Genomic DNA, 23,350 nt, shown 5'->3' with positions numbered 1-23,350 from the left:
TGCCCTTTGGTTGTGTTTTTGACTTTGCCCTGAAGGAATGTGCATAATAAAAGGCAGAGCCCCCACCAACAGCCTGACCCAGACTTGTTAGGAAGACAGGAGAACTAGCCTCGTGATGAAAGGATTATTGTGCAAAGAAAGAGTTTTTCAGAGGCAGCTTTTCAGGGTTGTGATCTGGGCCTGTGCCCAGGGGTGGAGAGGAGCCAAAAGCGATTAGAAGCAAACAGGGTTCTAGGTCAAAGAGGGAAAGGCAGTGGGTGGGGTGCATGAGAGTGAGGGTGAAGGCAGAGCAGCCCTTTCAGGCCAAAGGGAAGGGCTAGGTTGATGGCAGGGGGATCCTCATTTGCATCTCTTAGATATGCAATGGGATGCATAGGAGGAGGGTCTTTACCGGTTCTCAGTGTCATTTTCTTTTGATAATTACATTCAGGGCTGCTTTGCCACTGGGGCAGAGCATTCACATGCGGATAAACCGATGTGGGTGTATCTATATTGGCTGAAGCAAGGATCTATTTTTGGTATTCTGCTTCTCACACCTACTTCCTAATATTGTTGAGGATGAGACATCATGGAAAGGTGCTCAATCTGACGGGGAAAATCACTTTTGATTAACCCCTCTCCATGGCACGGTTCCTACTCAAAGGGTGCCCAGGATAGCTTACAACATAGAACAGGATAAAGCCATCAGCAAAATACAATAATTAAATGGCCATTATCATTCTGCAGGCCTGGACAAATAAAAGGACTTCAAGTGATGTTAATAATGTGAATTCTACCCCATGCTTTATCATGTCTGATTATACATTTTTAAACTATAAAAACATGGTGTAATATTTGAAACCAAATTAAACCAAAACAAGGTCCTTCTGTCCTTTCCTACGTCAGCTTCAGAAAGGAAGAGGGCTCCCAACTATAGATAAGTCTTCTCTCCATTGGACCCCTCCTGCCTCCCACAAGAGATTCACCTGGCAACTGGTAAACAAGCAGGATCTCTTCCTCAACACTTGTTCTTGTTCCTTACAGGTGGAGGGTGGCAGGACCAAGTGGGTGGGCTGGTGCCAGGCCTCAAGATCGGGCGTTCAAAGCCTCAGCTCCCACTAAAGGTAGAAGTGGAGCAAATCACCGTCCCAGAGGGCTTCATACACACCCTGAATGAGCACCTGCTCCTGCTGTACACGGGCAAGACCCGCCTGGCCCGAAACCTGCTCCAGGTACGGAAGGTGCTTGGAGGTGCCAGTCGTGGCCTGAGGTCCACAGCTCTGACGTACCTTAGAGCAGAGAGTTGTACCTGTCCTACAACAGGCGTACCTTTCTCCCTGTGCTGTTGGCATGATGCATTTCATCCTTGAGTTTTGGTCTACACAGGTAGGATCACTCACCTGGTAGGGTTGCATGTATTCTTATTAACACTTTTCTTATTGTTTTATTACCCTCCCGAAGGTAATAAACCTAAGGTCCTAGGGTCACGTAAAATGCAATTTATTTTATTATTTATTTCAATTATATCCCACCTTTTCCTCCAAGGAGCTTGAGGTGGCCAACATGGTTCTCTCCCTTCTCAATTTAATCTCCATTAACAACCCTGTGATGTAGGTTAGACTGAGAGGCACTGACTGGCCCCCAAGGTCACTCAGTGAGTTTCATGGTCATGTGGGGATTTGAACCCTGGTCTCCCAGGTTCTAGTCCAGCGTTCTAACCAATGCCACCAGGATGGCTCTCAATTAAAACACAAAGTTAAAAAGAGTATTTTTACACTGGTACTTTCCCCAAGGTGCAGGAGGGTGGTTGTAGAGGAGGAATTTGCTAAGCCTTTCTCCCTCTAAGCACTCTTGAGCACCAGAAACGGAGACAACTTTTAATTGCTTCCTTTTCTTTCAGGATGTTCTAAGGAACTGGTATGCCCGGCTACCCACCATTGTGCAGAATGCCAGCGCACTGGTGAACAACGCAGAGGAGTGTGCCCAGGCCCTTCAGCAAGGTACTGCAGTTTGTTCCTTGGGCATCTTGTACAGCTCATTTCCCAGGGCAGAGGCTACAGCGCCTCTGCTCAAAACACCTTGCACAGAAACCACCTCCTATGTTGAACAGGCTCTCATTTTGCAGGAGCTACTAGGGTAGTTGTGTTTGTGTGCTTCAGAGCAATTACTCCAGGCAACAGCCAATGGGAGTGGGAGGGGGGCATCTTTTAAGATGTCATCATGGGCTTTAGCCTTCCCCAAATTGCTGTAGTCCAAAACATCTGGAGGGCAAGCCCCATCAGCCCCAGTCAGCACTCACTGGTTTGGGGAAAACAATTCTATCTAGCTGGATCTTGTAGCACTCCTCTTGCTAGATTGAAAGCCACAGAGAAGCAGCAGGGAAGAGCAGCCAGAGCTACTATCTTCCCACTTCTGTGGTGGGCAGCCCAGCCCTGGTGTCAGATTTCCCCAGAAGGAAGAAGGCTGACATGCACACCATGTGATTGGAGCCAAGAGCACTGTCTGGCTGTATCTGACAGGGAAAGGAGACCTAGCAACTTTGCTCTAAAATGGGCAAATCGTTCAATGCCAGAGTGTCCTGTAACTCCTCCTCCTCACCCCAGGCAACCTGGCTCTCTTGGGCAAGTGTATGAATCATTACTGGCTGCAGAAGAAGAATATGGCCCCTGGGTGTGAGCCTTTGGCTGTCCGGCGCATGATGGAGGTGCTCCAGCCTCATGTCTATGGGCAGAGCATGGCTGGCGCTGGAGGAGGTGGCTTTCTCTATGTCTTAACTAAAGAGCCCAGGAACCAAGAGGCCTTGCAAAGGATCTTGATGGAAACAGAGGTGAGTGGAGGCAGCTCCTAAGTCCCTATCAATTGGTGTCTCCCTGAAGAAATTTCAGCAGGGCACATTTTGCAGGTTTGGGGTCCAGGAACAGGTTAATGCACACTCTCTCCCAAGGAAATTCAGAGGGGAAATTGATGATGGGTGGGTACCATGTAGTTGCAGGGAGGGGGAGCTTCACACTTGGGAGCTGAGTTTGGCCCTCCAGGCCTCTCTAACAGGCCCTTGAGATTCTGGCCAGGGTTAGGCCACACCCCTTGCCCAGGCTGCACTTCTCACCAACACTGCTTGGCATAATCTTTGAGTGCTTTGACTGGGCTCTTCAGTTGTGATGATGCCTCTTTGCTTGGTCAGATGGAGATATGTGGCTGTGTGTAGAAACCGAATTTTTGCAGAGCTAGAATGTAGCCTCCTGGTCAAAGAGAAGACTGGCCTCTGCACTGGCCTGTGACCTTCCAGGGCACATAGCCCTGATGTCAGGTCAGGAGTGGCAGTCGACCCCCCTGTAGTGTTGAAGTTCCACCAGGCTGCAGAACAAAATATTCTGACTTAAATATTTTGTAGTGAAGATTTCACTCACCCTGCATGCCTTCCTTTCAGGGCCTGGGGAATTTCAGCATCCACACTGTGGAGGTGGACACAGCTGGGTTCCAAATACAGCTTCTGGAGGAGGATTGGGAACCATAGGCACTGCAAGGTTTCCTGCCCACATCCTACAGCTGTGCAAGATCTATGGACGAATGACTCAGTGGCTGAATTTGGTTTAGTATTTCTTTGGAAGATTCATGCACTCCTTCACTGCAGATGGGGTGAAAACAGCAGCTACCCCACCCAAGTGAAAAACAATATTTAGTTGTGAATTAGTAGGGCCTGGCAGTCAGATCTGCAGCATTCTTCAGGAAATTACATGAAGTAATCAATGAAAAACTTTTTATTCCTTGCTGATGTAAATCTCCTTTATTTAAATCGACCCACCCTCCGCACAGCATATGATGAACACATTAAGGGATCTTAAATGAATTCAGACCATTGATTGGTGGAGCTCAGCACTGTTGACTCTGACTGGAGGCAGCTATCCAGGGGCATAGTCAGGCATCTTAACTGTCTCTGTTTCTAAAGAGCCTTTTCACTGGAGACACCAAGGACAGAGTGCAGAATCTACTGGCATAGAAGACATGTCTACATCCCCCAAAGCACCATCTTGTTCCTATGACTTAGTTGATCTGTGGTCTTAGCCCCACTTGCTAACTAAAATTTACAATAATTGCTTGGCAATTTCAGTTGCTATTTAACTTGGAATTTATGTAGAAATGTTAGTGCATCATGATAAAGATGTAGAAACAGGCGAGCTGTACCAACTTGCAGAAAAACAAGAGGGAAATCTCTGAAGGAGGAACTAAGTTTTTGAAGTTTACCCAACGTATACTGAGGTGGTTGTTCTTTCAGCTTCAGAGATCCCACTGGGAAAGGAACTTGCATTTCCCTCCAGTCTTAAGAACATAGCAAGGCCTTCTTAGGAGAGGGCACCAGTGATCTCCACTAGCAGGAGTAGGTTGTTGCAAAGACAGCTAGAGGCGAAGTCGCTTGATGTCTTCACTGCGAAAATCCATCCGGAGAGCCAGCACTTGACGGACCTCAGCGGGGGTTAAGCGCCATGTCAGTGGGCCTGAGTTTGGTCCCCAGTAATCTAAAATCTCTGCTACCTGAATGGAAGAGGGAAAGCAAAGTGATTCACCAGGCAGAAGAAGAGAGTGACAGTCCATCCAAAAAGCAGGTGGGCAGCTTGGAACACAATAGCTGTGCCTGTCCTCAGCAGTGGGACTGATATGTTGCTGGGTTGGATGCTAAGCTCTATGTGGAGGAAGAGAAGCATGTACCCAACATGGGCCCACAAGTGCTCTCCTCTCTAGCCAGCGTATGACGTGCGAGAATTCCAGCTGCAAGACCCAACACCAGCACCTGAACAGAAGAGACTGAGGCATACTATTTTTAGTCTATGCAATATTTGCTCTGTTGTTGTTTAGTCGTTTAGTCGTGTCCGACTCTTCGTGACCCCATATTTGCTCTAGTCATCAGTTTTCTGAACTTCTAAAGGTGGGACTAAGCAAGTCAAGTGAGTCAGCCATCCAGCCCTCTGCTCCTGTCTGTGCATCTGCTCTGCCTGCCTTGCTCTCCTGCTGCTGAGTGCCCTTTACCCAGTGGGGGAGGGGAGAGACATTCTGCACTTGTTCAAAGGAGCCTGTTTTGAATGCTGGGAGCCTGGCCAGGCATCTTGGACCCTTTCTATAAAGCCAGGTGGAAGAAGCAGCAGTAGCCTCCACGGCTTTCATATGCCTGTGCTTTCCACAGCCCTGTGAGGATGGGATGCTGCTAGAGTGAGAAAGCAAGGCCTGTGACTTGCTCTCTACTGCACTGTCTTGTTGCTAGCTAGGAACATTAATAACAATTAATCTGTTCCTGACTCAGAGCACAGCAAATCCAAGGAGAGCTGGTGGGTTGTGGTGAGTAGAGCAAACGGGTCAGAGCCCACCCTGGAACATCTTGCCATTGCTTCCTGCTCCCTCCCCACTCCCAGTTCCCAAAGATAGCAAAAGCATGCTCACCCTTTCCAAGTTGAGGATGGTTGCCATCTGGGAGAGCCGGGCAAACTTGTCACGGATGGTCCAGGTGGTCACTGTGGTGAGGTAGGCAATTAGGGAGCGCAGCTCTTTATCAAACTGTAGCCCACCCAGCTGAAGAAGCCAAAGGAGAGCAAGAGGTTAGGGGTTGCCACACTGAAAGGTGTGGCACAGGGTGATGGAGAACATTTGGTCTCAGGTAATAAAGCCAAAGCAAAGTGAAAATAAACGAGACCAATAAAGCCAAGATGAGGCATAAATGGGCAGGGTCCCAGAAAGAAGGGGGCAGCAGCTTTGCTCTTCTCATTCTGCTGTTGTGGGCTATGGTGACGGTGAAGCCATAGAATATACCTCAAACCATGGCTTAGTCCACAGCAGCAGGACCAGAAGAGAAGCAAAGCAGATGCAATCTTCTCTCCAGGTATCTGCCATAGTTTAGATTCACATTGCCATGTCTCTTGTCAGCATTTGCTTTACTTGCAAGATTCAGCTTCTCAAATTGAAGCTGCCGCCTGCAGCAAGTGCTGCTCACTGTGCGAAACCCAGCTCCATCGAGAGAAGATCAACGGGACAAGAATTCTGAGGAGTGGCAAGAAGGGAGCAGTCAGCCTGCTTGCTCTTTGGCCCTTCCTGCTTAAGGTCTCTCCTTACCCTACTGAAAGTAGACTTGAGAACAACCTTCTCCAGTTCAACAGCAATAAGGGTGGTCATCAGGCTGGTCAGGCTGTCGTAGATCACCGGTGACAATCCTGCCTGCAGACAGAAAACAAGGGCTGCATCTCACAGGGCAATGTTACTGGAAAACAAGTGAGAGGGAAGAGTTGAGGAGGGCACTAATGGCCCCCTCTGTGTTGGTATATCCACTTGCCTGTGATGTGTCGTCAGGGCCACAGGCAAGCTGGGTTACAAAAGAGTACATAACGCCTGCTCAGGGCCCCAAACACACCTTGAACTCTGCCATCTGCTGCTCCAGATTGAGGATGAATTGCTGGACCCAGGGGTCGTTGGCCTCATAGTCATTGAACTCTTCCTACAATGGGAGAAGGATACAGATTGGGTCTCCCATCATTCCAGCACAAGCCCATGAATTTTTAAAAAGCTTTCCCCCCCCAAATATACCAAAGGAAAAAAAGGAGGGAAACCCATATTAGTTTCCATTAACAAGAATAATCCATCAAAAAGGATAAGAATAACCTATCAAATTTAATTTAAACATCTACATTAATGCAAGCTATCCATATGCCCAAATAGGTGTTCAAGCAATATTGTAAGATATATATTCCAATGTGAAAAGGGCAGTAAGATCTTCAAACCCCCGAATCACAGGTGGGCATTTATCCTTCCAACCTCTTTGTAGCTAGAAGGGCTCACAGGATCCCCTTCAACTGCCCTGGCATTTTTAACCAAAGCATCTTCATCAGCACCTGGCAGGTTTCCCTGCAGTGTCACATGCAATTCTTCACTTCCTTTTAAGAGGCTGTTGCTTCCGCAGGCCAGAAGGCTTGAGGAAACACCCCCCGAGGATGGATTTTTAAAATACTTATCCTGCCTCTCCAAGTGCTTGAGATGGTGCAAGATATAGTAAAAATAACACTGAAAGTTATTTTCTTTAAAACCCACAAGAGTACTTAAAACTACCAGCAGCATAAAAGAGAGCTGTGCCAGTCAGTTTTAGCCCAGCCATTCTCTAGCTTGCTGTTTTGGTTCTATTTCTCTGCTGGAAAGTAGGAGTTCGTTCCAACAGCCCCTTCTCTGTACCATCTGAGCAGTTCAAATGAGCAGACAGTAGGACTCGCCTCTTCAATGTTATGGGAGACTGACAGGAAGAGGTTGATCCAAGGTTTCACCTGTGGCTTGATAGCTGAGTTAGTGAGCTCATTCAACCCTTCCTGTGGGGAAGCAGGTGGAGAAAAAGAGAAAACCTCTGTCAATCTACCAACATATTTAAAAATCCAGGTACCAGAGACCTGTTCTTAGCCATTGCTGGCCTACATGTACCAACTTTGCTCAGGAGAGCAGCTCCTGACAAAGGTGCAAATGAAACACAGGACTCCTCTGCCTCCAAAAGACAGAGGGAGATTGCTTGCAATTGCAGCAACCAAGGAGTGTAACAACACTGGGTAGCAGGCTTATGGCCACACATATATACGCCTGAGTCTGAGTGACTCCTGCAGTGGAGGAAGGGATTGCCTCCCAATCATGGAGTCACAGCATGGCCACCTGCAATTTGAAGTGGCAAAGTCCTTGGAAGCCCCAGAGACAAGACACAGGTGCTTAAGGATGGGAAAGGGTGTCACAGCAAGCTGTCAGGTACTGGCCTGGTCTTATATTGCTCTAGGTAGGTGCTGCCCCAGGCAGTCCCACAAAAGGCTTCCCACTCTGCAAAATCATAGCCCCTGTTCTGGATTCCACTTTAAGCATCAGCCAAATAAGATGTCTCTCCCTTTACAGTGAAGTTCTCATGCCTCATGCGGGGCCCAAGCTTGTTGATTTCTGGAAATCAGAGGCAGCCTGCTGAGCAAACCATCACTAGGCAATTTTGTAAGACAGTCCTTGGGATTTGTCTGCTGAACGGAGCTAAGAGGCCATGTTCAAACATTGGAAAGCTTACCTGCAACAGATCTCGAAACTTGTTGGACATGGCAGCCATGTCTGAAAGACAGCTGTCAATCTTGGGTTGTGCTTGTTCACCCCCAAACCCCTGGCTAAGCAGCTTGGCACAGTCACTCTGTGTGAAAGCACAAAAGAACCTGAGGCACAGGAAGAGCCTTGGTTGTTACCAGGAGCAAAGGAGAAACATGACTGGTGATTGTGAGAGAGAACATAGTTAAAGAGAAGTTAAAGAAATGGCCTTTGAAGCTAGACTGGCAAGCAGGAAACAGTGGGCTCATGCATTAGTGTAAATAAACACAGAAGAATCCTCTGCTCACTAACCCTCAGGAAGAAAAGAAGTGGGAGGATAGTCCAGGCCACAACTGTTTCAGGGATTGCCCCTGCCCTTCATCACTTTCTGGTAGCAATCCTGATCCAGGAAGCAGAAATTGCCCATTTCTGCCCATTTTTCTGCTGGGAACAACCAAAACAATTGGGGGAGGGGGCTGCCCTTAGAAATAGGTGGGAAGACTCTCTGCCACAACCCACTGTTTTGTGGGCTCAACACAGTATGTAAACAGTAACATTTTAAAGGGCGAAAGAAAAAGAGGTAAGAGCTGAGGTGGGAGAGGACTTCACTGACAGCCTCTACCACTTCACGCCATGCAAACTAGCTAGGGCTAAGCAGGCACTGGGCAGTTTAAACCCAGCAGCTTATTTTAACAGACATCTTATTGAGAAGTTTCATTAGTCTGTGATTTAAGTGTGTTTACCACCATAAACTGCTGGGATGAGCCAGTTAAAAAGTTTAAGAAAATGAATCAATCTAGATAAAAGCTCCCAACTGCAGATTTGAGTCAGGCCAACAGGCAACCTCCCAAGAGCAAAGAGTGCAGACTAACAACGCTAACAACAGATAAGAGAAAGATGCCCTCAAGACCTTTCTTGGTAATCAGTGGTGGAAGGTCTGCTGACAGTACCTCCAGGGTCTTCTTTAGTGTCATGATGTTTTCACTGCAGATCTCCACATTGTTTAATGTCACCTAAAGAATGGGAGGAGGCAGAGAGGAAAGGGGGATCAGAATCTTGTGAAATTTGCTACTCCTGGGAAGATCCTTGCTGTGGGCACGATTAGGATTGGGCACGAAGAAGGACATAGCCAGATGCTCTCTTGAGACTTGCCACTGCTTGCTTGGCTAGTGGGTTAAGACAACCCACCTGTTTGTTTGTTTGTTTGGTTGGTTGGCTGCCTCCCTCCCTCCCTCTGGACAGAGTATACAGAACACTGTGACCGATCTCACCACTCCCTCTCCATCCTATTCACCTGGATGTAAGTACAACTCTCTTCATTGCAAATACAAAACCTTATTATACTTGACATTCATTCTTGGAGCCCATCACACTGACTTCTACTTGGTGACATCCATCCTTTCTCACCCAGTTACACTGCTCTGACACCATAGCTTAATCTTCCAGATCCTGGCTAATGCTAGCTAGCTAGCTAAATAAATAAATAAATAAATAAATAAAATAATAATAATAGAATTTATATACCGCCCTATACACGGAGGTCTCAGGGTGGTTCACAGAAAAGATCACAATGCTTGCTCCCATTCCTTCTCTATGTCTCCCACCTGTATTACAGGTGTTTAAAGCTGCACACCCACCAGAAAGGACTGCTTGGCCTCATCTGTACTTTCAATGCCTTTGGTGTCAAACTTGCCCTGCTGAAGGCTGCTGTGCATGATGCTCACTGCGCTGGTCACACCTCTCTGGAAGTCCTGGAATGTGGTGGCTGGGAAACCCATCTTGAGTTTGTTGCACAAGACCTCCCTGGAAAGGGCAAGAGAGGAGATGGAAGTTGCCAAGATGTCCTGTGAGATCTGACCGCTTCCAAGTCACTGTCATACCACGCTGGGCAAAGGGGACAAAGGCAGTGAACTGCTCCAAGGCTTTCCTTCCTCCCAATTCTTCCAGTCATTGCCTGCCACCCTCCTACTCCCAACCTTTATTTAGAACCAGCTTCTATTTCAGCTGCTCATCAGCACATGGAAGTGACACACACAGTTCCCAAGAGGGCTCAGATAATAAATATTCTGCTCTCTTGCCCAGGAATATTCTTGAGGCACTTGGCCATCCACCCCCAGAGCATCTGTTCACTGCATGCCAATGAAGTGCCCCTAAAGTCACAGCCCTTCTTGTACACAAAAATGGCCAGGAATCTGGAAGGCTGCAGTATGAAGAAGCCAAGGAACTTTGCATGTAACATTTGCCATTGTGGAACTAGACATGATGGGACCCTTGTGTCAAATTCAGAATTTCACTTTCTGCTCAAAGAAGAGGCTAGCCTGCTCCTCTCTGCTGCTCCTCTTGAAGCCTTTCACAGAAAAGAGGCTGGAAGTTGACTGCCCTTTCAAAGGGGGAGACAAAAGCTTAGGAAGCTTGGAGCAGATACTTACAAGGCAGGTAGGAACCTGCACCTCATGGCGCCATCTGGTGGAGACCAAGGAGGCCAAAAACCTATGTGCTGAAAATCTGTAACCGTAAGCGCTATATTAGGTGAACTGCCTGGACCACCGCAGTCTAGGAGGGCCAAAAAGCTGCACACCACACACCTGAAATCTGACTCCAGCTCCGTGATGGAATGGTTGATCATAGCACAGAGGCAGTCAATGCTGGAGCTAGAAAGAGCCCGCCCAATGCACTTCTTCACGATATAGAAGACATCATCCACCATACTGGAGGTCAGCTGACCCTTCTCACATGTGTCCATAGCAACAGCCTGGCAAAGAAATCAACACACATCAATGACTTCCACAGAACACCTATATTGGTGCAGCTGCACTGGCTACCTGCATGATTTCTGGCCTAATTCAAAGTGCCTGTTTTCACCTATATGATTCAGGACCTCGCTGGAGTCATTGATCTTCATCTGAGCCATTCTCTAGATGCACTCTTTGAGGGAGATTCAGAGAGAAGGAACAAGGGAGAGCATGGCTTTTCAGCTCTGGTTCCCAGTCTGTGGAAGGCTGTCCCCAGTGAGGTCTGTCTGGCACGGTCAACAACATCCTTCAGGTGCCAGGTCTCTTCTACCAGGGATATGACCTAGTATGACACTTATGTGATTGCATGCTCTTCCTGCTGATGTTTTTGGTTTTTCTGCTGGACTTGATTATAGGTTAGCAGAATGGTTTTACTGAAATGTATTGCCTTATATGTTATGTTGTTCAACCTTTAGTAAGTCACTTAGAGTAAGACAAGTAAATAAAGAGGGCCAACAAGACTCTTCACGACCTGCAAAGCCAGCTGATCATGAACTGCTCTGGCAGGCAGGTGCGCCCTCCAGATATGGGCTGTAGTAAAGTTAGTACTTCCCTAGTAGCTGTTCTTTGGTCAAGTGGAAAGTGAGGCCTTGTGAGAAACCAGTAAGAATTATGGGAGCCGTCCTGTTGCTTTAATCTGTGGACTTGTTGGCCCCAAGGGCGTGAGGGGTTTACTATTGCAAAAGAATTCTCTGGCTCAATTGAAGGTCTGACACCTGGGTTCAAAGTTATGCACATACCCTCTGTGATGTTATCTATCTTTAATTGCTTGGGAATGTGCATCTGCCTAAGCACCACCAATCTCCATGGGAAGGGAGGAAACTGTTAGGATATTTCCGTTCCACCTTAAAAGGGAGCAGGATGTTTGTATAACAGCCTGCGTAATTTCCTGTCTCACAGGATGTTTATGTTGTCTGTTCCTTTCGTTTTCTGGCTGTTTTGCCTGAGCAGTCGGAGCAGACGGTCATGTTTTCTTTGTTCTGACCAACGCCAAATAAACTGTAAATATGCATGTTCTGCTCTCATGCTTGTGCAACTTTTTGCTGTGTGAATTCTGCTGTTAGAGTGTGCACTAAGCCTGAGGCTTAGTGTCGCTAAATTGCTGGTACTGCGTGACTACGGGAGGTCGATGGATCGTCCGGCACCGAGCTTGGGGGCTCAGATGGACTTTATCTCCCTGGCAGTATCCCAACAGAAACACCTTGATCTAGGCTCTGGAGTCTTAATTGGTTCAGGTGCCACAAGTTAGAATTATTAACCCACAAGCTGGTCATTGGACAATTCAAATGTAATCAAGGGTTTTGATTGGTCCTGGGGTTTCTGATTCCACGTGCAAATTATGGATAAAAGATCTTGAGAATGGTTTGAAAGCGCGCACTCTGCAATTCGCAAAATTGCCCGGCTGCTGATGTCCACCAAAGCAGCCGTCCTTTCGTATTTTGTTCTTGTGTGATGAAGAAGGACTTTGAACTGTTCTATCTTTGCTTTAGAGTATAGAAGTAAGTATTAGCTAGCTATATTTTACAACTTTCTTATTTTTCTCTGTACTTGTAATTCACAAAAAGATGTGCCTGCTTATTAGCATGTTCTTTATGTTTTTTTAAAAAAATTTTAAGAAATAAAACTTCCTCTTGTATTGTATGTGCCTATCCAGGGGAATGGCTAATTCCAACGCCTAGACTTCTTAGTTGCGCTCTACCAAAGGATTTCTGCCTGCAAGCTTGTGGAAGCAACTTGTAGCTTGGGGTTAGCCGGTAACAAAGGAGCACAGCTGACTCCCTTGAGCTGTGGCTTCTGGTAACCCTGGGTCAAGGGAGTGGTGGCAGCCCTACCAGTTCTATTTTGTCCTGTTTTTGGAAAAGTAAACGGGCTTGCCAGCCTTGCTCCAGAAGCCTGCTCTGGCCGGAGAAGCAAAGACAGGTGAGGGAGGGGCAAGTGGCTGGGCGCCCGATTACTACATGGGCCTTCCAGAATTTGCTGTGCCTGAAGAATAGAGGATATTTTTTAATCTATGAAGAGAATTTCAAAGGGGTCTCAAAACCATAACAGTCCTTTCTGGTGCTCACACTATAGGCAATTCAGAAATCCCCAACATTACACCCCACAGGAATTTTCAGAGCTCAGTCAATCAGAAGGGACTCAATCCACTATGATGCACTCAGTACCCTAAGATTCAACTCGATATCACCCCATCCTGAAAAGGAGGGCAGCTTCCCCTACCTTGTTGACAGTCTCCCTCATGAAATACTCCTCCATGGTAATATAATAGCCAATCAGCTCCTGCATGGCACAGCTCAGTAAGCAGTTGTTCAGCAGCTTGTCCAGGCACTTCTGATGCTCTGTGGAGTACAAGCAGAGAAGCAGGCCATGGGCTGCAGTAACAGGACACTAGTCCAGCTCCTTCTGAGCAACTGCAATTTCCTGCACACAACATTCCCCACCCCTGGTAAGTCACCCACTTTGTATTGCAATCAACAGCCTATTTAGGAGGAAAACAAGAACAGTGGAATGATGCTCACACAAGACTTGGGCCGGGGGGGAAATGCACTCAGAATGAATTAGGCAGCAGGTTTTTGGAAGGCTTCCTTAGATCCTGAGGCAGGAGTAGGAGCTATGGACTGCAAGCTCTGACTCCTTCCTAATATCAACACCAAGCAGCTTGTAAGCCATTTCCACACCCTCCTTGGTAACCACAGCCCAAGGGAACACAACCTTCTTGGCAGGACTGAAGTTGCAGAGGTAAGGGGGTGGGTTGAGCAATTCCTTAGTCCTGCTCTGTACTTTCCTAAAATGTGAATGCCTCTTGCCTGCCTGGATGGAGGCTTGAGACAGATATGTCTGAGTGTGTGCCTGGCGAAATCTTGTGCTGTTTGTTGCATGGCTGGAATTCAGCCAGATGTACAAAGGTGAGAGTCATTGTTACTCTGCCCACTTCCATCCCAACCCTACCCACATTGGCACATGAATCTTGGGAAATCCTGCCTGATCCAGAGCCCACAAAGCATGGCCAAGGAATCCTAATAGTGCAATCCTAACCATACCTACTCAGAAGCAAGTCCAGCTGAATTCAATGGGGCTTACTCCCAGTAAGCGGAGTTAGTAATGCAGCATAACTTGTTAACTTCTTATTTCTGTTGTGAAATCCTGCCCATTACACAAGTTCATCTGGTAAGCCAAACCGGCCACAAGTCAAAGAGCACGTCAGATTTGGTTTTGTGCAAGGAGCACTTAAGTTTTCACCTTGCTTCACATCCTCTGAAGCCATGGAATCTCCCACCTCAAAGTCGGAGATGATGCGCCTTCTAATGAATCTCAGATACAGCTCACTCCGTGCATTCATCAAGGTAACCTCTGTTAAAATGGGGTCAAGTTCCCTGTGAGAAGAAAAGTGACAGTCAATAGCAGAACCACTGAGAAAGCAGGCATTTCACAACAAGATGAGGTGGTAGAACAAAGCCCTCAAGACAGCTCTGGACAGCCAGCAAGCTCATGTTGGAATCCTGAAATTGCCGCATGTAAAACAATGCTTCCAGTCAACAAACAAATGTTTGCAGATGTGGAAATGTAGCGCCTTGAGCCATTCTGGGACCATAAGGCTGGCTTTGCCATTTCCTGTCATGCCAATGATTTGTGGTTTTTGTTTACCAGTGCTGTGAAAACCTGTTCCTCATAGCAGAGGAACAAGCTTAAGGGGAGGCCTAGCTGTTCCTGCAAGGAAATTGGTTAATAGCTGTGCATTTGGGTTTGGCAGGAACAAGAATCCCTAGACACCTCAGCGTAGTCATCAGCTGAGTGGCTAAAACTTGAGCTTAGCAATGACCAGAGACAAACTCATAAGGTAGGTAAAACTTGCCACAGCAGCTCTGGAGAGTAGGTTTTAAACTGGTGCATGTACACACACACACACACACTTCCTTTCCAGAGAGAGATGCAAACCTCTGGCTGCTACAAATTGCCTTCAATCCTATAAATTCACCCAGCTAATTGAACAACTCAAGCAGAGAAATGTAATACCAGCCAGGCCTTAACCTAGATTGGAACAGGGTCCAGTTAATGGCCAGTTTTCAACAGAGCCAGCAACTGCCACAACCCTTTTGAGTACCTTCCTGAGAAAGCATTAGCAACCAAGTGGTAGTTGTCATAATCATTTGCTCCAGGGTGTAAGTCACCTCATAAGTCCGGGGCCTGCTCATCCTCACCACTTTACATTCTTACCTATTCTAATCCATTCTTCCCCCTTTTCCATTCCAATTTGCAGCTTATATGATCACTCTCTGATGCAAATGGTTCCATCAAACACACAAATACTGTACAACACAATTCCATCTCGTGCAGTCTTCCATTGTGAGACAGGCCAGGGGAGAAAGCAGGTGATCCCCCCTAATCTATGAAAGAGCCTCTGCCTCCTAGTGGACAGATGTCTGGCCCATTGGGTGGTGACAAAGGAGAGCACACTGGATGGCATCACAGAGGGAGAACACACTAGTTTCGTAAGACTGGGCCTGGTCCTTTCCAGGATACCCTTGGACATTTAAGTGCCAGGTCAAACCACAATTTCCCACAATGAAAAGAGTTGTGACTGAAAAGCAGGAAGGAAAGAGGGGGAGATTTTGGCCAGTTTACCTTGGCTCAATCTTTTCCGCAACTGAACTCCTCATCATGCTGTTCTGAACATGCTGAAACTGCAAGCGTAAGAAGTAGAGAACTGTTAGAAATCTCTTTTCTGCTTGTTGACTCCTAAATTACCAGTCTCCTTCCGCTGGAGCAGTAATAAGGCAACAGGTAGAGGGAAGGAGAGCTAAGGATGACCTCTTCATTCCATACCCAAGGGGAATTTACATAGGAGTTAGAGAGAGATCAGAAACAGAAGGATGCTGACAGAAGCTTTTGAAAGAAGCATTAAAAAGAAAAGAAAAAACACACTAATAAGCAAACCCCAGAAGTATTTGCTATGTTGGACAACAGGAGTCTACAGGGAAATCAACACCAAGCCTTAGAGCATGACTCAGCACAGAGAGAGAGAGAAACAGAGACAGTGAGCAAGCTCATTTATTTGCTGGGCCCTGAAGCTCATTGGGTGGCCTTGGACAAGCCAGCTAAACTGACACACAGGAGAGTTGGAAGGCAATGGGTGGCATCGTTACCCATTGGTGTACATGGCACATTGCAGAGTTAATAACTTAGGGACTACAGGAAAAGTCACTCACCTTCTGACATGCCTTGAGTGAGAGGGAAGGGAAGGGTGTGGGGTGTGGCTGCAGAGAGCTGCAGACATTTGGGGGCACTTTTCTGTGTGGAACCTCAAGACCCTTTAGGCACCTCGGTCTGGGTACACTGGGTGGCCACACTCTGCCCTGATTCTACCCCATTTTGCAGATGGGACAGAAACAGTGACAGCCATCACTGGGATGTTGTAAAAGTTGAACCAACAGGGATTGAAGGTATACAGCAGGCAGGACGGGGTGTGTGGGTGAGAGTCACTGGGGCCACTAGTAATTAGAGCATTTGAGCTCCCTAACCAGCCAAGAGACTAGCCTTCTGCACTGGCATGCCACCACCAGTAAGAAAACACAGGTGACCGCAGCAGCAGCCCACAATGTGAGGTCTGCATGTGCTGTCCCCATTGTTACAAGCCGCATAAAGGGCTCTCTTGCACCAGCAAACTCAAGAGAAGCCTCATGGAACTGGCTCAAAGTGGGTTCCTCCATGTCTTCCTCAGGCCACACTGGCAAGTCTCTCACCTGTCTGTGATAGGATCTCTGCTGGATAAACTTGTCCACAACCTTTTCTACCTGTCGATCACATTCTGTCTGTAGGTGCTTAATCAGTGTATAAAGCCTGCCTGGTCCATAGTAGGTCTCCACAATGGGCTGGTGGGTCTCCACAATACGGGCAATCCCTAGAAGAAGAAGAAACAGGTGATATGAGACTGTTTTACAGTGCTCCAGAAAAAGCTGCCACCACATCCTGTGAGGACAAAAGGATCATTCCAAACAGAAGCTCAAGGCTTTCCTTCAACACTTCACTGCTTGTGCAATGCTGTCAAGACAGCATCCTGTTTCTAGTAATATGGGGAAGGGCCACAGCTCAGTGGTAGAGCATCTGCTGGGCATGCAGATGCTTCCAGAGTCAGTCCTTAATGGCATCTCCTAGTAGGTCTGGGAACACATCTCAACTGAAATCATGAAAAGTCCCTGGCAGTCAGTATAAGCAGTACTGAATTAGATGGACTAATGGTTTGACTAAGCATAAGGCAGATATTCTAAGGTATTCTCAATGGCAGCAGGGAGTTACCTTCAAAAAGTAGGGTCAGCGTGTCTGCAAAGATAGCTGCAGCTCTACGGTCACTCATGTCTGTCTTCATCACCAACTGCAGGTTCTCCTCCGCTTTATTTGCAACCTGAAAAGAATGAAGACCTTTAGCCTATGTTATCCCACAGCCTCGGTCAAAACTCATGCAAGGACAATCCTCCTGGAGGAGCCTTTTTTAAAATTAAGATTTTGTTAATCAATCAATCAATCAATCAAATCTTTACAGCAGTCCAAGCTGGTGGCCATCACTTTTGCAGATAATTCCATAGTTGAATTATGTGTTACGTGATGGATATGAGGCTGCTTGTAACTGCGCACACATCTACTGTGTTCCATCCTTACCCATCTTTCTAAAGTAAAAAGTCCCAGCTTCTATAAGACTGACCCACTAGAACAGGAGCAATGGCTCAACGCCAAGAAGCTCAGAATGCATCTCAGCTGCAAATGAGCAGCAGCTCTCAAGCTACACTTACCTGTTTGCACAGGTACTCGGAGAATTTACTGAGTCCTTCTTCATGCAAGCCCAGCAGAGGAAATATCTTGAAAAAGCGCTCCACTTGGGGCAGGTCTTCCTGTTTTGTGGCAATGTCAAATTTCTCAGTCACAATCACCTTCAGGCGCTGCTCTGCCTCTTGCAGAAGCTTCAAGTTGGCCTCAATTATGCTGCCTGCCCAGAAAGGAGAGTCTCAGTATCATTTCTATGCAATGGCTCCGTATTTAAGGAAGAACCTCCCCTCAGAGGTGGGTTACACATCAATATTATCACTTTAAAAAAATGCTCCTTTTTGTTCAGACCTTGGAAGGGCACTGTGATTTGCTTCTGCTGGTTATCTTTTTATTTCATCCCTGTTGACATTTAATCTTACTTTTAATTAGGATTTATGATGGTTCTGTATTTATATACTGCTTATTGTGTTTTTAAAACGTGTCATGCCCTGCCCTGAGACCCTTGTGTGAACCGCTAGGGTGTTATAAATATGTGAAATAAGATAAGTGGAATGAAAGTAGAAGTTTAGGCAGCATTTGTTCATAGTGACGAAGTTGGCTTTTGTTCATTTTTACTAGTTACAACAGAAATCATCACAGAAACACAGAATTGAAGGATGACTCTGGGTGTATTCTGTAAAACCAAATGACACTTAATGTACTTCACAACAATCAGGTGCCTTTTTGGTTATTGTTAATATATTAGAATCCACCCCAAATATTGTTTTTACAGTGTAGGGTGGGATATTAGATACAATTAAATAAACCAATAAACATAATGATTACCTTCCCGGCCCTGCCTGCTGAGCTCAATTACAGATTTGTCCAAAGAAAGGTAGCGATGAATATGTGCAGCAGCCTGTTCATAATCTTCATTCCTCAGGGCTGTCTGGACTCCATCCATGCAGAACTTCAAGTCCAGAATGTCATCTGCTCTCTGGATGGCTTGATAGAGGCGATTCTGCCAAGAAGTGCCCCAATTAATTCCCCTCCAAAATTGGCAAGGCAGGAGCAGAAGAGGCTAATGGAGACCACAACAGCTGAGGAAGCTACATATGATGATTTCCCAGCTGTGGGTGCTCCGCGCTAATCCCACCAGCCAGATTGCTGCTCTGTGAGCATGCATTCAAGATATGACAAGCAGGGCCTCCAAGATCCAGCACAGCAGGAAAGAGGATGCAACTAGCCTGGCCACGATCACACACATTCGTCTCATCAAGGCTGGGCCAAAGCAGCACACGCCGCATCAGGATGTCTTTGAAAAACATTTGGAAACTTAAGCTGAAGTTTTGCCTGGGGCAAGCTTTTTTGCAGCTTGCTATTGCTATATCAGGTGTCATGGCTTCCTAGGACTTCTTCTAAAGTCCTAAACAGCTTGGAGGCAAACCATCTCTTCCCACAAGGATCCTGCCCATCTACACAGGGGAAGCTCTGCTCTCAGCACAGAAAGGGTTCCTGGTGGGAATGCGGGGGACAACCATTGTCATGGCACTGTGTGTGTGTCATTCCATGCCCTGGGAGATGAGATGGGCTCCCTTCCTAACAGTTTTCAGATGCCAAGCAATGACATTTTTGTTCCAACATGCCTACAATGCACCCTTTCCTTGCCTATCCCTGTAGTAACTCATACATTTGAATACCTTAGACCTTGGCCTGTTGTCTCTTCGCTCTTTCCCCTTTCTGTGATCATAGCCCACTTTAACTCCAGGTTAAAAGTTCCCAACATGTCTCTTGATTATGCATGTGAAGGGATATGCCCATGTAAACGGAGAATATGTGGCAACAATCATATTTGAAACAAGTGCATTTGAAACATTTCTGCAACCCTTGACAACTCAAATAAAGACCACATCTCAAAAACAGATGAGTAAAAGGGGACAGCCTTATATTCTTATTATTTATTGAATTTCTATACTGCCCTGCTTATGAAGATCATGCGGTGGTTCACAATATAAAAACACAAAAATACATACCATGATAACAAACCAAAACAATACCCTCTCAATATTATTATTACTGTACAGGTATGAAAAGACCAGTGATGGGGGAGGGAAAGAGAAATTCCTCCTTAAATGTCGACAATCACACACAGCCATGTCATGACAACCCAATCAGACTCAAAGCTCAGTATGGCTTTATCTAGTTACCTTGGCAAGGTCGAGCTGTCGGACTTTGCTGCTGACATTCTCAGCCAGATTGCAGGTGAAGGTGATCATTCCAGCTAGCTGCTTTGCATCGCCTTCAATGAGCTGCAGGTTAGGACTGAAAACAAAGAAACAAGGGAAAGTAGGATGTCTGTTTTGGAAAAAGCAGCAACGATGCACATACAGTATGACAATTGCTACTCACCCCATGCGATGAAGGGTAGCCATCTTGCTCTCCATGGAGCTCTGCTGTTCCAGAAGCATCTCCAACTCTTCTTCCACAGCTTTCTGAAAAACAGAAATATAACGCTGCAGGCATAATCAATGCCCAATTTGCAGCTTGTCCCTTTCAAGATCAATGGTAACGGCATGACTTAAGAACTCAATGTGACATCAGATCAGGGATCCAAGCAAAAGGTTGCTAATAGGGGTTGGGCACATCACATGCTCTATTCTGCATCAGTTTATCCTTTCCATGAAAGAGGGTATGCTTCCTCTCAAACAACAATGGAGTCCGTTACTAGATAAATGGAATATTCATCACTATCATATCCTACTCTTGAACTTCCAGAGGCAGATACTGCCCTGGAATGATCCATCAAGGCTCTTTTGTCTCCTTGGGTTCAGGACCTTTGCACACATGACCAATATTTGTTGCACATCACTAGCTCTGATTCTACCCAATCTTATGGCACAATCCACATTATGCTGGATTTGGGGTCCCCAACATAACGCCCACGGCCACTCCCTGTGGTGCACTCTGAGGACAACCGCACCTGCCCATGCATGCTTAACACTGTGTGGCTCTGCCAAGCAAACTGCAGGCATTCATGTGTCGTACCCTCTTCCCTTTCTTGGCCCAGAGAAATTCCTCTTAGGAAAGGAAGGTGGGGCAGCTGGAAAGAAAAAGGCAGGATCCTGTTACTACTACCTTTAACTTTTAAAAAAGTGATATGGGTGTGTTCCTGGCTGTTTTTATATATATGTTACTTTTACTGGCTTTTATGTTGAGTGGGTTGGAATGTTTTGCCCGTATTTGAGTGGGTGGTGGTGGCAGTAGGCTTAGTGGGACTGTTTTGCCTTCTTTGTGGGGTTGTTTGGATTGCCTGTGTTTGAGGTTGCATACCTTTTGGCTGTTTGTTTTGGTAGGTTTGCTGATACCTCTTTTGCTTGTTTGGGGGGAGGTTGCCTCCCCTTCGACTTGCTTATGATAGTGTTTTCCCTATAGTTTACTTGGGACAAGGTGTTCTGTGCATCACTAGTTTTTGGGTCTTTGCAGTGCCCACAACACTTTATTAGATTGCCAAATGTGTCCCAGGCCACGAAAGGTTTGGGACTAGAGTACTGACGGTTGTTACAACATCTATCCAGAAACCGAAATAGACACTTGCTCAGATGCACCCAGGAATTTTATCTGTGGAATATTTGTGGCCCTATGACATTTTAGGTTTTCATCATTTTACCTTGTTTTAAGTTTTGTGAGGGAGAGTCATGAGCATCTATTTAACCCACCCTTTGCCAACCATGCAGCCCCGACGTCATTTAACCACATCTGGTGGGCAACAGGTTGGCGAAAGCTGGTCTCCCATCTTGAAGGAAGGAGAACCTAAGAGGGGTTTGATGGCTCAGGCCAAAGGCAGCCCACAGAGTCCAGCATCCTTTCCTCACCATGGCCAACCAGATGCCCCAAAGGGAAACCCACAAACAGGATATGGGTGCGACAGCAACTCTCCCCCTTGCAATTCCAGAAACTACTACTATTCAGAAGCATCACTGCCTCTGACCATGGAAGCAGCACATAGCCATCCTGGATAATAGCCACTAAAACCTCCTCCTCCTCCATGAATTTGCCCAATACTCTGTTAATGCCCTCTAATTTAGTGCCCACCCCTGCCTCCTGCGGAAGGGAGTTCCACAGTTTAGCTCTGTGCTGCGGGAAGATGGGGCTTTCTTTTGGGGGAAGGGGGCCTTGCCCTCCGCTTGTTTCCCCGTTCCTAACTCAAGGCGGCGGCGCGCGGGCGGGGGGCACCCTCGACAGGAGCGAGGCCCAAAGGGATACCGAGGCAGCCTAGCTCCAGAGTGACGGGGGCTGGGAGAGGAGGGGGAGAATATAATCCAAGCCGCACCTCCTCCCCGCACAGGCGGCTGTAGGCGGCCTCCAGCTCCGGCAGATCAGTGAGCGCCCGGATTTGCTCCATGGATAGCGAGGAGGATGAGGAAACAGAGGGTCCGGAGCCGCCGCCATCGCTCCCTCCCCTCAGGCCTGAACCGGCCACCGACGCCGCCATTTTGGCTTCACGTCGTTCTAGAGATAAGAAAATTGTAGAGTCGCGCTGGAATAGCCAGGAAATGGCGCTTCCGGGCTCCTGACGACGCTTTTTTTTAATGGTACCCCCCCCCGCCGCCGCCCGGGCTCTAAGCGTAAACGGACCACAGAAGCCGCCGGATGGCGACTTTTGTTACTGATCTGTAATTAGATTTCTGCGCCCTCTTTCGCCCAGGAAGCTCACGGCTCTCCTCCCACATTTTATTCTCACAACCACCCTGCGAGGTAGGCCTACAAGCCGAGAGGCAGCGATTAGCCTAAGGGCAGCCTCTGACTTCCAAGGCTGAGCGGGGGCGTTGAAGCCGTGTCTCCCGCGGTCTCCCCTGGCTCTTGATGGCTGCAACGCCTGTTTTACTTCATTTCACTTTGTCTCCCATCGCCTTTCCTCCAAGGGGCTCAAAGCGCTGTACGCAGTCTCCATGCTCCACGGGGACTGCTTTATCCTCACAAAACCCCTGCGAGAGAAACGCGGACATGCCCGAGACCTCCCAAGTCCTGGTCTAACACGGTCACCAGGACCCCGCACCGGCTCACTGCATTTCAGCCCAAGCGTTTCAACATAACAACAACAACAATTTTATTATTTATACCCCGCCCATCTGTCTGAGTTTTCCCAGCCACTTTGGGCGGCTTACAGCATATATCTATATAAACATAGTCAAACACCAAGCATTAAAAACTTCCCGATACAGGGCTGCCTTCTTCTAAAAGAATACAAGCGGAGAATAAAACCCGCGAGGCAACGGAGCACAGGCAGACAAGGACTGGCAGGAGAATGGATAGAAAAGACAGTGAAACTCCTAGAAAGTGGGGAAAGCACAGCGTCCAAAAGTGAATTCGGTTTCCGGCGTCCGTGTATACGTCTACCCAAAACAGACTATAGCAGGCAAATCGTTACATCCGGGAACATTAATATAGGTGCCTAAGCTATTGCCTGTGTCTCGGGGTGGTGTGGGGAAACAACCACCAGTAGCAGCGTTTCTATTGCAGAATAAAATTGTGAAATTATTTTCAGAGTAAAACAACAACAACTCCAGGCTAAAACGGGTAAAGTGGAACAGTCCAAGCCGCGCGGGGGTTGCTTCTGGCACGCCGTGGCCAGCCTAATCGCTCAGTTCCGCGCTACTTACGTGGAAGGACCCAAGGAGCGCGGGAGGCCGCTGAGGCAATGGCGGTGCTTGACTGCAGGCTGTGGAGGAAGTGAAGCAGCGGCAGGATCCGCCGCCATCCGCGCTGCTCCTGCG

General features: G+C 47.3%; 3 protein-coding genes across 15 annotated transcripts in view; 2 read left to right on the top strand and 1 right to left on the bottom strand.

Annotated features, from left to right (window-relative positions):
• The window catches only part of FCSK (fucose kinase), a 22,444-nt gene extending 18,293 nt beyond the window's left edge, over window positions 1-4,151 (top strand). For 8 of the 10 annotated variants that reach the window (XM_053399406.1, XM_053399404.1, XM_053399405.1 and 5 more), the window contains 4 exons: window positions 1,024-1,211; window positions 1,880-1,979; window positions 2,583-2,806; window positions 3,407-4,151. In XM_053399406.1, coding sequence (XP_053255381.1) covers window positions 1,024-1,211; window positions 1,880-1,979; window positions 2,583-2,806; window positions 3,407-3,493 — 599 coding nt within the window. In that variant the 3' untranslated portion in view covers window positions 3,494-4,151. Of the gene's footprint in view, window positions 1-1,023; window positions 1,212-1,879; window positions 1,980-2,582; window positions 2,807-3,406 lie in introns of those variants that run through there. The other 2 variants (XM_053399408.1, XM_053399409.1) reach the window with 2 other exon arrangements.
• COG4 (component of oligomeric golgi complex 4) lies at window positions 3,749-23,315 on the bottom strand. Of its 3 annotated transcripts, none has more exons than XM_053399412.1 (19): window positions 23,237-23,315; window positions 19,986-20,068; window positions 19,784-19,898; window positions 18,423-18,597; window positions 17,624-17,817; window positions 17,133-17,238; window positions 16,580-16,737; window positions 15,462-15,520; window positions 14,079-14,212; window positions 13,059-13,177; window positions 10,632-10,798; window positions 9,684-9,849; window positions 8,997-9,059; window positions 8,036-8,152; window positions 7,217-7,313; window positions 6,371-6,450; window positions 6,076-6,177; window positions 5,410-5,538; window positions 3,749-4,509 (listed from the first exon to the last, which is right to left on the bottom strand). In XM_053399412.1, exons 2-19 carry the CDS (start codon window positions 20,042-20,044, stop codon window positions 4,375-4,377), a joined length of 2,175 nt encoding a protein of 724 aa, XP_053255387.1. In that variant the 5' UTR covers window positions 20,045-20,068; window positions 23,237-23,315; the 3' UTR covers window positions 3,749-4,374. The 3 variants fall into 3 exon arrangements, with proteins under 3 accessions (XP_053255387.1, XP_053255386.1, XP_053255388.1); XM_053399411.1 differs by lacking the exon at window positions 23,237-23,315 and adding an exon at window positions 21,907-22,085; XM_053399413.1 differs by lacking the exons at window positions 3,749-4,509; window positions 5,410-5,538; window positions 23,237-23,315 and adding an exon at window positions 21,907-22,085 and having other exon boundaries at window positions 6,149-6,220.
• The window catches only part of SF3B3 (splicing factor 3b subunit 3), a 33,383-nt gene continuing 33,274 nt past the window's right edge, over window positions 23,242-23,350 (top strand). The window contains exon 1 of one of the 2 annotated variants that reach the window (XM_053399394.1): window positions 23,242-23,350. The gene's annotated coding sequence lies outside the window, so the exon portion shown is untranslated. The other variant, XM_053399395.1, reaches the window with a different exon arrangement.

Source organism: Podarcis raffonei, chromosome 8 (genome assembly GCF_027172205.1).
Source record: "Podarcis raffonei isolate rPodRaf1 chromosome 8, rPodRaf1.pri, whole genome shotgun sequence".
Lineage (NCBI taxonomy): Eukaryota > Metazoa > Chordata > Lepidosauria > Squamata > Lacertidae > Podarcis > Podarcis raffonei.
This window is presented reverse-complemented; position numbering and strand designations above follow the sequence as displayed.

What these genes read in the sequence shown, in the direction of transcription:
- COG4 (XM_053399411.1), bottom strand. Translation starts at nt 22,068, where the DNA reads ATGGCGGCGTCGGTGGCCGGTTCAGGCCTGAGGGGAGGGAGCGATGGC. An exon ending in CACTAAAGAAGACCCTGGAG is followed by an intron (nt 8,153 to 8,996) that starts GTACTGTCAGCA and finishes GCTTTCACACAG; the next exon opens with AGTGACTGTGCCAAGCTGCT. An exon ending in CCATCCTCAACTTGGAAAGG is followed by an intron (nt 4,510 to 5,409) that starts GTGAGCATGCTT and finishes TCTTCCATTCAG; the next exon opens with GTAGCAGAGATTTTAGATTA.